This window comes from Sinocyclocheilus anshuiensis, unplaced genomic scaffold (genome assembly GCF_001515605.1).
Source record: "Sinocyclocheilus anshuiensis isolate Anshui unplaced genomic scaffold, SAMN03320099.WGS_v1.1 scaffold1114, whole genome shotgun sequence".
Taxonomy (NCBI): Eukaryota; Metazoa; Chordata; class Actinopteri; order Cypriniformes; family Cyprinidae; genus Sinocyclocheilus; species Sinocyclocheilus anshuiensis.
The window spans coordinates 1416922-1430238 of NW_015540838.1; the positions used below are offsets into that span (position 1 = coordinate 1416922).

The 13317-nt window shown below is 37.0% G+C and overlaps 1 protein-coding gene across 3 annotated transcripts; it reads right to left on the bottom strand.

Moving 5' to 3' along the window:
- Positions 1–3310: 3310 nt before the first annotated feature.
- LOC107687419 (uncharacterized) lies at positions 3311–9695 on the bottom strand. Of its 3 annotated transcripts, XM_016484756.1 has the most exons (5): positions 9616–9695; positions 6145–9229; positions 5654–6108; positions 4609–4722; positions 3311–4342 (listed from the first exon to the last, which is right to left on the bottom strand). In XM_016484756.1, exons 2-5 carry the CDS (start codon positions 9195–9197, stop codon positions 4236–4238), a joined length of 3729 nt encoding a protein of 1242 aa, XP_016340242.1. In that variant the 5' UTR covers positions 9198–9229; positions 9616–9695; the 3' UTR covers positions 3311–4235. The 3 variants fall into 3 exon arrangements, with proteins under 3 accessions (XP_016340242.1, XP_016340241.1, XP_016340243.1); XM_016484755.1 differs by having other exon boundaries at positions 5654–9229; XM_016484757.1 differs by lacking the exons at positions 3311–4342; positions 4609–4722 and adding an exon at positions 5212–5473 and having other exon boundaries at positions 5654–9229.
- Between the last annotated feature and the right edge of the window lie 3622 nt (positions 9696–13317).

Genomic DNA, 13317 nt, shown 5'->3' on the forward strand with positions numbered 1-13317 from the left:
GCCTTCTACTCTTTGTTGGAAAAATCTATTTGTCCTGTGGAGGTCAAAGCTATTCTTTAGAAAATAAATAAATCTGTACTGTTTTTACATTGTTTGTGACAAATAAACACAGTGATAAAACAGTTGCGTATGCACAGATTTAATCTACGCTAAAATCCACGGCAACGTTCATATTTATAAAAACGGTCTCGCCACATCAGGGGAGATGGTCCTCACTGCAGAACACAAGATCCAGGGGGCGAGGTTGGATGATCCAGATCCAACTCCTCCCACCTTACATATACCTAAACCAGGGGTGCCCAAACTCGGTCATGGAGGGCCGGTGACCTGCAGAGTTTCGCTCCAACCCCAATTAGACACCTGAACCAGCTAATCAAGCTCTTACTAAGCATATTAGAAACTTCCCAGCAGGTGTGTTAAGGCAAGTTGGAGCTAAACTCTGCATAAACGCATCTCCGACTGTTTTGTCTGTGTATATAAGAATAGGCCTACGTCGTGCAATAACGGCTTTTAATATATTCTATTCAATAACATTGGTAACCGTTTTTATGTATAACATCTGCTGCTTTGCTTCTGTGAAAATGAATAGCCTTACACTTTGTTTTTTTTTCATTTACATCAGTTAAATGCACTATATATTTTTGTGTCAGTACATTAATGGCACATTTGAGCAGCATTAGTAAACTGTGTAAATATAAAGAAACGCCAAATCACACGCAGGTTTTTTCAGACCGGAGACCATAATCGTGTAATAATTTATTTTATGATATGAAACGTCCAATTTTTCTTTCAATAAAGTTTTGCAAGAATTTCGTGATATTAAACTTTTTATTAGTTGTCATAGCAAGTGATTTTAAAAGTAGGATGGCTCACTTTTTATAAGATGACTGAAAATTTTACTTGAATTCGTAGTTTATTCTTACATTTGGAAACCTAATTGTTTTATAATTATTATTATTATTATTTCTGTTGTTTCTAGAAGGAGAAAAGCCCAGGAGAAACCAAGGCAGAACACAGTATCATCAGTTACCGCTCTTTGGCTTTGTTTTAGATCGCTCAAATTAAGTTACGGTGCTCTGCATCTGTTTCTGTCAATATATTACTGTGCCAGCCTGGAGTTATACGGCATCTGCCTTTGTTTTACTGTACATTAAAGTCTGCGCTTTTAAATTACGGTGTGACTTGTGTACTTTCATACATCTGTCGGCACTTCTTTAGACAAACAAATGAGATAGATCGCGATCTAACAAACTGCTCCATATAACAAAGCACTGCAACGACTAGACAACTTGGCAACAATAATTAATCGTAAATCATCTTTAAAGTTTTTTCTTCTTTTTATAATGCAGATGCCAGCTCTCAGTCTAGGGCTGCCCACTTCTGCAAGTGGAGTCGAATCCCATGACAGCGTATCACATAAAATCAGTTACTGTACGTAATTAAACCCGTTTCCTACCTTTCGCGGTAAAAATCAAGTTTGAGATAATTTTCATTAAAACATCTAATTGCCAGATTTCCAGTGTCCTACCCATAATAAATTTTTTCTGGACAAATAAAAATCTTTAAAGCCATTTTTCTAAGTTTCACAGTCTAGCGAGTTTCACACTCTGGAGCAGAGCGGCAGTCCACCTGTCACTCAAGTGGCCACGCCCTTAATTATGCAGAACTTTAAGGCTTAATATAATTTAAACGGATGAGTTATAAAAAAATTCACCCCCTCACAGTTGTCATGAAGGGCAAAATTACCTATATAGACCAAAAGCACGTTTTGTACCAGGCAGTAAACATTTTTTTCTGCTGTAAAGTTGGGCATTTTAACATGGGGAGTCTATGGGACTGATGAATTGCAGTTTTAGCCACTTCTGAATTGGCTTCAAGCGAGAGACCGGGAGGTTGCCGCTTGCCACAGAATAATTACACATTATTAAATAAAAAGCGTCCCTGCACGAACCTCTACCACCGCCAGCAGGACCTCAATTTCAGACTCAGTAAAGTTGGCGACTGCTCTTTTATATGGTAATGATATTAATTAGGGGGCGTTTACAAGGCGGAGATCTGACACCAGTCAGCTGCGCACAATTTCAAGATCATTTGCAATTTATAAATACGTACGCACGTGTTTTGCGCACGTTCGTTTCTCTGAATCGCACTTACGCACTTTTGAGAATGATCTTAGAACAAAGTTAGGACGGTTTATACGCAACATTTTATTAATGAGGCCCCAGCTGTCCACTTTACATATGTACGTGTTGTTAATTTTGTACATTTTTGAGTGATTTGAAATATAGTTTTTAAAATACTGCTCTATTCTGAACAGTGTGGATTTACTTTTAAATTGTAACATATTTACATACAAGTTTAGCATGTGCAGGATGAGTTATTATAGGAAATAAATAGAAGCATTTGATTTTTAGTTGTTATACCACAAAATGTAAAATATTAAAAGAGGGGTAAGATGGCCCCTACTGGGGTGACAAGCCTCCCTGGATAAACTGATATAATTCTTATTAATATTTATATATCTTTTTAAAGTGTCATTAATGTAAAACACTAGATCAACTATTCTAGTAAAAATTTTATTTCGACAATTTAGTTTAATCTGAAAGGTAAAATTATTCTATGACATATACAGGCAGATTAATATTTACATATTTAATTGTCTATATTTTAATTGATGACATGTTAATAGCAACACTGTGAATGCAAATTTAATGATTTCACTCAGTGACCCTAAATGTTTTAATGAAAGTGAAGATGTCTGAAATGTACAGTTAATTAATGGAAATATTAAATGACTCCACTAATTGCAACAAGTATTAAACACTAGTAGTAACTACATGTTACTCAGGGCCTTCTGTACTAATTCTCGGGGGCCCACCAAGGGTCTAACGTTTTACTGCAAAATAATAAATATAACTTTTACCCCACAAATCTAACGGATGTTGATATTCACACTAAATTAAAAATAGCGTAGCCATTCATTAGTGCTGAGATGATATTTTTTGCCATCTATGGTCAAGAGAAAAAGGTGGGTCATCTTACCCTAAATTTAATTTAGTACATCTGAACGGTGACAAATGCTGTAAAAACGTTGTGAAAGTGAACCTTCAACAGTGTGTTGGAAATGATGCATTTGAATTATGAACGCCAGAGAGGTCTCTGTCCGCGTGGCCTTTATTGTGACCTTTACCGCTGTCTTCTGTTGCCATCTGCTGGTAACATTTAGAAGTACCCGTTGCATGTCTCAATGGGGTAATAAGCAAATACTTTTTTCGTAACTTTCTCCAGAACTGTTAGAACAAATCTCATTTTCTATTTCCATAAAAATGACATGTTCGTTCCCCTCAATTATAACAAATGTTAAATTTTACAATTTGTAAAAAATGTTTAGGTTTCTTACCGTAGACTGGCACAATCATAATACAATTGGCTGTTTAGTCCCCTCTAGTGGGCAAAATAAGCATTACTATTGACATACAGGTGTACTGACAAAAAAACCCCAAAAACACCCGTACCCTAATTTAAATCAAATTAAATCAGATTTATTTATCCTACATAATATTTAAAACTGGGAGCACCATATGACTGAAATTTGAAGAAATCAAACACTGTTTTCAGATCTGAAGTGGCATCATCACATGGGTATCTGATTTTATACTTGGTCTATAAATACACCAAAATAATTTGGCCCAGCAAAAATATCCCAATAGTATCACAATAAACCGCCTATTTGTACATAGACATTAGTTCTTCCGTTTGAATCTCCCCACAGGTACACTTATTTAGACACACATGTCTATCTTCATCATAACACCTCCATAATCATCATAATCATCTCATTATCAAATATTAATCAACACACTGCTGCTCCCATCACAACGCACAACAGCATTCACTGTGAACAGTGAATCCACAATATCTCAGAATCAGATAAAGAGCTTTGGTCATTTCATAAACTACATTGCTTTTTAAAATCTGGATATGCAGATTATTGAAATGCCACTGGCCTGAAGTCACAGTTTTTTTTCTCAGATATTTAGCTACATCTATTGTATATCAACTGGGTTCATCAGCAAGAAACACACATCAGAGTGTTAATCATAATAATATGTACTGAGAAAGATGGAAAAGTCATGCATGCACATGTTTGACATTCGCCATCACCCTTTTGGATTACTTGGAAACATGGCAATGTGACTGAAATCAGATCTGGGGGCTGTCGCGGTGCTATAGAGTTATGCTGGCTCTATCTGACGCAAAGGAGTTTTTCCAAAGACCTCCTCCCTCTTGTGTCTGCGCAGATATCGTATGGCAGAGAGTGCACTGACGTTTGCGAGAAGAGCTGAACAATAAAAAAAAAAAAAAAAAACAGATATATGTCATTATGGATTACTATCAATTGTATTCTTAAATCAAACTCAAAAGTTATCAAAATTTTGCTCAATTTGATGTGACATAGAGCTTTTATCAGGGAAAAGGCTTACCTAGTTCTTCTGTAAAAATTTGAACATTCTAAATAAATAGTCAAAACACAACTCAATGGCTTAATTAATGACTCACTTTATTAACCCTAATAAAGTATATTTAGGAAAATAAAGATATATATACCAGCTTTCCAGGTGTCTGCTCCTGAACCAGTTGATTTCAACACCCACGAGGCAAAAGCAATACAAACCAAGCACATGTCTGCCTGTTTAAGAGGCAAGAATGGAGCATCCAGCTCTAGAAAAGAAGCACCAAAATCAGAACAGTGCAGTATCATTTAATAGTAAAAAAAAAAAAAACGAAGTAAATAAATGTACACAATAACGTATATATAAAAAAAAATGGTTTCCTGAAATCATTATGAATAAAACCAACTAACTCGGAGATATACACTACTATTTAAAAGTTTCAAAAATTAGAAATAGAGCAAAAACAGTAACATTCTGAAATATTATTAACATTTAAAACAGCTGTTTTTATTTGAATGAATTTTTTTCTGTAATTTATAAAGTTCAAAAGAACATCATTTATTTGAAAGATTTTTTTTGTAACAATGTAAGAGTTTTTACTGACATTTTATCAATTTAATGTATCCTAGCTGCGTATTAATTCTTACATATAAATACAAGTATTACCAAAATCGTTTGTTAAATTATAATATACAACTCAATAAAACTTCACTCAAAAATATATATACATGTAATAATATATTAGTAGGCAGGTAGTGAATTGACACTGAATGATAAACTATGGCTGAATCTCAAATGACAATAAGTGATAGATGATGAAGTGATAATGATAAGTGTCCTGATGTTCCCGGAGTTTTCTCTATTTTTACTTGCACATCAAAGTGAAAACATGTTCTTAAAATCTGGCACATGGCAGATCTGAGAAGCTGCCCAGCAGGACTGAAGACTGATTTGCATGTACTACCATTCCATCAGCACGGGCATGGCTCTGCATGTGACTAGATACTCTAAGTCAGCAGCTATTGACAGAAAAGAGGTGAGAGTTGACTAACATATGATAATTTTGAGATACCGATGTATTTTCTTATTTTAGGTTTAGGTTTAAAGGGAACAAATAAACAACTTTAAGAAAGTGTTAGTGTGCAATTTGCAGTTCCAGTGTGTGTATGTGCAGAATACTGCGTGGTAGAAGTTCTTACTTGGATCAGCAACAACTGTCTGCATCTCCATACACTTCTTTTGTTGTTCAGCCAGCTGCTGGAAGATGCGGTTCTCCAGGTTGAGGAGCAAAGAATCTGGGAAAGGGTTCCCATCAGGGCTCATAGCATTAATAGGTTGAATGATTCCTTTGGGAAATGTCTTCACAGGGACAAGCTCCCCAGAACATGTCTTCTCTTCAGGGACGGTAAAACCTGTGCATCGAACTTTTCTAAGCGAAAGAGGGTTTGTCCAGAGGAATTCACTCTCATCTTGAGAAAAGAAGTGCTCGTGCATGTCAACAGGATCATGGTTGGGAGGCTTATAGTCATACCGTGTCACTACATTGATCGCTGAATTGTCATTCTCATCATCTTCATCTGAATTCCCAGGGGAATCTGGAAAGAAATAGTCATATGCCTCTGGGAACTGAAAGATTCTGTTAGCCGAGCGGGAGCTGGAAAATATAGGAACCAATTTATCATCACCTGACTCTTCCACAATTGGACAAACAAAACTTCCAGCATCAAACTCGGAGAAGAAATGGTCATACGTCTCAGGCAAAGAGGTGCCTGTTTCATCAAGGTATGAGGCAGCTATGTTGTCTGCACGAGACACACATTTTTCAGGTTCATCCTCACCAAAGAAATACTGGATTATTTCAGAAAATGTTATACCACTGCTCTCTATTTCTTCTTCGTCATCAGAAAAGATCTTTGAACCTGAAGTGTTCACATGGTAGAAAGGATCCATAAAATCATCTTCCACCTCTGAATGGATTGAATGCATTGAGGCATTTCTCAGGATTTGTCTGATTGGTCGAGTGTCTAGAGCTTGCAGGTTCTGCACAGACATGTTCTTACACATTCTTCTGAAGCACTGTTGAGTATTAGCCATGTAGAGATGTTCAGGAAGAGTGGTTTCAGAACTTATGTGCACCACTGCGTCAACCACAACCACTGGATCTGCATAATTCTCCCACATCACCCCACAAGAGCTAGGAAACTCACTTGACACATCTTCTTGCTTGGATGGAAATGGGGTTTGAAGCTGAGCGAGGTCTTCATCCAGATCAGATATGTAAGACATGTCTCCAGTTAAGCGGTCCAGCTTAGAGTCACCAGGTTGTGTAAAGTAGCCTGAGTCTGCAGCATCTGTAGTGTCTGCTATGCTACCATCCTCTGCCTGGGTTAAAATGCTGGGGTGCTGGGCGTTACTGATCAACTGCAGACGCAATATGTCATTGATGGTTAGTGTCTCCATTTCATTCCAAAAGGAGGAGATAGCAAACACAGGACATGGAAGTTGATGTGAAGCATCAAGAGAAGCACTCTCTAGGTCTTTGGTTCCATTTTTCAACTCACCGGAAGAAGGGTTACTTTCAGCAAACATATTTTGAGGTAACTCTGCAACATCTTGAGTATGATCTTCACTGAGCATTTCTTCTGTAGGACCATGTATGTGTTCACTAGATTTGATGAACTTGCCACAAAATAGCTGTTCACTATTATTCCTGGCTGAAACAGCAACTTCATTATCATTAATGTCTCTCTTGTCATCTGATTCATCTGAATTCCTTGGTTTTATGGGCGAGGCATTCACAATTAATATCTCACTAGTCTTATTTCTGCTTTGGATATGACAGTCATCTGTTCCATGATCAATATTATCAGACATATGACTCGCAGTCTTTGCATCTGTCTTGTTTACAGGTATATTTGTGTTTATTTCAATGGTTTGAGAGCCCGAATGGCTTTGAAATTCTGAAATGTTCTCATGAATACATGCTTTCTGTTTTTGAGAAACTTCCTGTGAACAAGTAAAGGATTCTGGACCGTTTCCATCTGAACCAGATTCTACTCTATCAATGTTGTCAGTTAAAAACAAGCTGCTTTCTTTGGTGGCTGAAATCTCTAATATATTACTACTGCTTGGAATTGTTTGTTCATTTTTTAATAGAGAACAGCCAGTCTCATTTCCTATACAGGATAAATCTTTGCCCTCCGTCAATTTAAAAGAGACTGTAAAGGAAGGAGTCTCTGTTGAATCAACAGCACTGGAAATGCTAGGAGATAATAAGGATTTCCTCTGGCATCCTGCATCAGAATTATCACTTAGAGGTGCTGATAAGGTCTCTCTAATACCGGTCCTGCTCTCTCTTAATTGTACGGCAGGATCAAGCTGAAGGGATTCGGTTATATTTAATCCACTTTTTTTTACATTCAGAACTTTATCTATCTGGGAAAATAATGACAGCTCACAAATCTTTGCTTTCAATTGTCCATTGTTTACAAGGGACGTATCATGCATGCTTTTAGTATTAAAGCTTATGTGTGCAACTTCCGACTTTGGAAGTGTGGTGCCTAAATCACTGGCAAAAGATACTGGCAAGCTTTTTGAAAACATCAAATCAGCTGAAGCCTCCAAATCAAATGTGTTGTTAAGCTGTAAATGATCAGTATTATGCACAATTGAAGGTGTTTTAATTCTCTGAAGTGATAGGTGCTCGGTCTTCCAGACATTTGCAGGAAGGTTGTTTATCTCTTCCCTGTAAATACATCTCTCTTCCTCTGATTCACTTTGATGGTAGTGGATCTGAGCCTCATGTCCTTGCTCTACTGGTTCGATACTCAATCTCTTCTTCTTCCTCCTCTTTCTCCTGAGATTGGAAGGTGACACTGGGATCTGACCGACTGGTGAATCTTTCGAGTCAGAACTACTTATAGCATCCAGTTGAGCAATGTTTTGTCTTGCTGGATATGGGTCAGTCATGTCTTTTCTATTAACCACTACCATTTTCTCTTTTTCAGGTGACTTTGTTTCAGGAGTCAGCTCTAGATCTTTGCTGAGACTGCTAAATCTTCCCTGTTGCCCTTGTTTCATTCTTACTGTAATTAGGGGTGTTGTCAATAGCTTCCCTCCAATGACTAGCTCTGTGTCAGACTTTGATGCATCTTCATGCACATTAGCGGATGTGATCTCTAAAGCTTTTTCTGAGGCTATATCGCCCCAAGTATTAGCCACAGCCTTTTTAGTGATTTCTCCTCTAAGACTGGCCTCATTTCGGCCAGATGGACCAAGGTCTACAGACAGAATATCCTGCTTATCAATCAAACCCTTCAGATGGCCTGTCTTCTCACTTCCACAAATGACAACGTGGCTTTGTTCCAAGGGCTGTTGATTTTCTGTGACACTTTTTAACTGCTCAAAGAATAGATTGACAGTCTGAAGGTGCAAGTCTTCCTCATTGCCAGAGAGAACCTGCTCTGGACTACGTATTCCGTACTTGCTGAGGTAATTACAGACAGGTGAACCCTCACAGTCTGGCGGGCCATCAATCTGAAGGTCTGGATCAGGGTCTGTGGATGCTGTGCCCACCGCCGGGGTCCTGCTTAGAAAGAGGCAGCCCGTCTCATCAATGTCACTCATACCAGAGTCCTCTCGGCTGGCAAGCACTGGAGAGAGCAGGTCACAGTCCTCACACTCCTGAAAAAAACAGTCCCAGTCTTGGTCGGAGATGTGCACACTATATTCAAAGTCGTCCATCGTGAATGGATGATACACGGGTGACTCTGAATCTACAAATGAAACATAAATTAATCAATGAATGAAATGAATAAATAGTCTGGCAAAACAACTACCCAAAAATAGGGAGAAATGCAGAAATGTGGATGTTTTTATTGCCATCTTGAGAATGGCACAACCATTATCAACTGACAGCTAATTAATCTAAACATATATGCTATTCATCTGATAAACTAGGACTATACACGTTGCAACCACAAATCATGATACAAGATACATAAAACATTTTTTAAGAAACAAGGTGCACTAAAGCTCAAAAACATTGAACAAACTACAATTATTTTAAGCTTTAAATATACATTTTGTGTTAAAAAAAAACTAGTAAAGTTATCTTTAAATGAATCTAATATTAAACTCATAGCAGAAATCTGTACAGTACCTGTTCAATGATGTGAAAGTGCAAAAGTCCCAGGGCAGTTAGCCTGTCAAACCACTTCAATAGACTGAGGCATAGTGAATGCCCTTTGAAGTGTGTCCTTCTGAGTAAGAGTGGCACACCACAGGCTCTATGATTTGTTATAAATAGAACGCCGTTACAAATCACGTAATACACGCACCACCAGCCCCCCAAACAAATGTGTACACAGTGAACACCATAGCTTCTTGATGGCAAGGCTGTTACAAAATCTGCTAGAGTATATAATATATTATGGTTTCCAGCACTGTAGAATGCACAGCAGAATCTTCCAGAAGAATGACTGGCCATGAAAAACCATGCTTCAGTTGCAAATATAAATGACATATTGACAAAAAGTTAATGAGAGGTGTGGTAGCTTTGGGTTGAATGAGTGTCTTATTAGTGTTTATATTGTAAAAAATTATATGATTTGTAAAAAAATATATACATACAGGAAAAAGTAAAGATTTTATTACTTTTATTCAGCAACATCGCAATAAGAGTGATTTCTGAAGGATCATGTGACACTGAAGACTGGAGTAATGTATGCTAAAATTCAACTTTGTCATTACTGGAAAAATGGCATTTTAAAATATACTGAAATAGAAAACAATTATTTTAAATTGTATTTCCCCCCCAAAATATTAATACTGTTAATATTAAAAACATCAATAGTGTTTTTACTGTATTTTCTTTTTACTTTCTATTTAAATTTATTTTCCTTCTGTTTACAGAACATCACCCAAATTCAGCTTTGAACCCCTTACAGCAAAAAAGAAAAGAAAAGAAAAGAAAACAACATATATTCTGAACATCATCATGACATTCATCACAATAAGAACATTTGCAACCAAATACCAAGAGTAGAATACATTGACAAACAGCATTATAGCTTTTACTGTATTTTTTATCAGATAAATGCAGCTTTAGAAAGCATAAGAGACTCCTTTCAAAAGAAAGAATACACACACACATAGCTATAATAGTTGTAAAAGTCCTTGAAAGTCTTTCCTTTCAATTTCCAATCTCAGGTTTTAATTCTATTGTACAATTTTTTTGAGTGTATTGTCTGCAGTCAACAAGATTCCATCAGCTGACACAGTGGAGGACTCTCAAACTAGAGGTCATTTGATCGTGTCTGTTGCCAGCTTTCTGCTGTGATATCATGCGTATATATGTAGGGTCTTCTTTCCCACTGCTTAGAAACCAGTCATGGCGAATGCCACCCAAGGTATTAACGTCGCAGTCAGAACACATTCACTTTTGGTCATTTGACACAGCCGTGATGGTCTGACACGTCTCTTCAGCACAGTGCTTAAAACACATGCTGCATATTATACAAGGACATCTGTAAAGACAAAGACGCTAGGAAACCAGAATCATGAATTGCAATTTTACAAAGCTAAACTGCAGATTTTCTGAACTGTAGCTCAAACAGTAGAGCATGGTGGTAGCCAAGGTCATGGGTTAGATTCCCAAAGAAAGCAAAGACTGATAAAATGTAAATGTAAACTTTGAATGCAATGTAAGTTGCTTTGTTTTTGAAAGATTACATTTTGGCATTTTTGCCTTTATTTTTATAGGACAGTATTTAGACAGGAAGCAAAGTGGGAGAGAGAAAGGCAGGACAGGATTGGGAAAGGTCCACGAGCCAGGACTCAAACTCGGTACACCCGAAGCGCAACGGCACTATATGTCCGTGCGCTGCCCACAAGGCTATTTGGCACCGACTGCATAATTGTAATTTTACAACAAATTCATCAAGAACATAATTTTACAATGATTTCAAACTGAGCAAATAACATGCATATCATTTATACAAATTGCTCATGAAGTCTGAATGGCAAATGGGGTCCGAGGTCATGTTTAGAGACATCAAGATTATAAATGCAGACAGTAGGATTAACTAATCTGGCCAATTTGCAAAGTGCCATTAAGTCATTATGATATTAAGATAACAGATCTCTCTTTATCCCATTATCTACAGATCTAAGCGGTGTCTTGTGCCTTCTGCTCTTCAGAGGAGAAGGACAAACTGTAGCAAGTTTATCACTGTCTTACATGTAATATTTACAAAAAAATTTAATGTAAGAACCAAAGACTATGTATCACATAACAAGTCAGTAGCACTTGGAGTCCCTTTTCTTTCACGGAAGGAATGTTATTTAAGTCTTTCTGAAGTGAGAAGTTTGCTTGATATTCGGACCAACAAAACCTACTTTGGATTCATTCTTTTAATTATTCATAACCTTTATACATTTGATTCTGGCTTCTGTGCGTAAACATTCTCCCCACCAGTTAACCAACCACAGACCGGGCACGCTTCCCAGCGAGGTCCTAAACTATCAATTCATCAGAGCTTTAATGAGACAGAAGGCGAAAGGCCTTGTCTAGTGAGTTTACTGCACCTGGGGCGGTGGGCTGTCTGAACGTGGGTGGGATTCTGTTTTCATCAAAGGATTAAGCCCAATAAATCTGTTTCTGGGATTAAGATTGGTATCTGTTTGGACTACTTAGCAGTGGCTAATACAGTGGTGTTTCTTCTCTAATTGTACTGCTGTTTCAGCTGCAACTATTCATCACCTGACTTTTCTCAATCCCTTGTAGACGCCCAGGTCAAGTGACAGTTTTTCAACAAAGCATGGCATGTCATGGCATCTCCTTTTCAATTTTGCATGTAACAAAAGACACTGTTACAGTATCTCTTTGAGAAAAAGATAATTAAATTCATGCTTGTCTGCTCTGGAAGCTTGTTAAGTTTTAAAGAATGGTGTCACTAAATGCTAAAATGTTTTTTGAGTTTAAATGAAATAGCTGGGCATCATGGTCTGTATCTCCAATAGTTTATTGGAAAACTACATATCCTCATCTGAGGTTTGAACACAGGACTCCATGTCATAGCCTTTTTATTTTTGAGTTGTTCAGTAGTGCCTTTGCAAGGTAAAAAATGGCTATTTAAGACACTAAATACTATAAAAATATATGTTTACAGTAGGCTAACCTGGTAAAACTACAAGATATTGGTCCATCTCGGCATATAAGATAACCTCTCAACCTTTTTTACTACCCTTTGTTCAAGACAATATTCAAAGGCCCTGATATGTGTATGATAAAAGCTGATCATTTTACTAAAAAATATGATGTCAGTTTATTGTTGTCATCTTTATTTTTTTTAGCATTTTAATTAACATTATGTTTATATAACTACATTTAAATTCTTTTAAGAATTGGGCACTCTTGTTGAGAGAACTACTGGTTTAAAACCTTTTGTCCCACCTGACAAAAGTGGAAGAATTGTAATCAGGAGATCTTACTAATCACAAAAGTCAATCCATGAACATGGACAGACACCGAAATGTAGTAATTTCACAATAAATTGATATAATTAAAGTCTACTGTGTTTCACAGTCAACACGTGGCTTTTTGTCTAGGTTCAAAACAAGGAAAAGTGCAATTTTAGATAAACAAGGCAACACAATAGATACACTTGTCGAGGTAGAAAAACTAAAGAAAAGGCACGAGAGCCGACAGTTTCTGTCAGTCGTGAGTTTTAATTTAAATGTTTGTGATAGCCTACTTTTAACAAGAAAAGTAGGCTATATGCTGTGTTTAAATGTGTTGCCACTTGCTTGAGCAACTTAATATACAAACGAATGTCTATGAAAGATTACTGTACTGTGATAA

What these genes read in the sequence shown, in the direction of transcription:
- LOC107687419 (XM_016484755.1), bottom strand. Translation starts at nt 9,197, where the DNA reads ATGGACGACTTTGAATATAGTGTGCACATCTCCGACCAAGACTGGGAC. An exon ending in GACAGTTGTTGCTGATCCAA is followed by an intron (nt 4,723 to 5,653) that starts GTAAGAACTTCT and finishes CTTCTTTTCTAG; the next exon opens with AGCTGGATGCTCCATTCTTG. An exon ending in AGCAGACACCTGGAAAGCTG is followed by an intron (nt 4,343 to 4,608) that starts GTATATATATCT and finishes TTTATTGTTCAG; the next exon opens with CTCTTCTCGCAAACGTCAGT.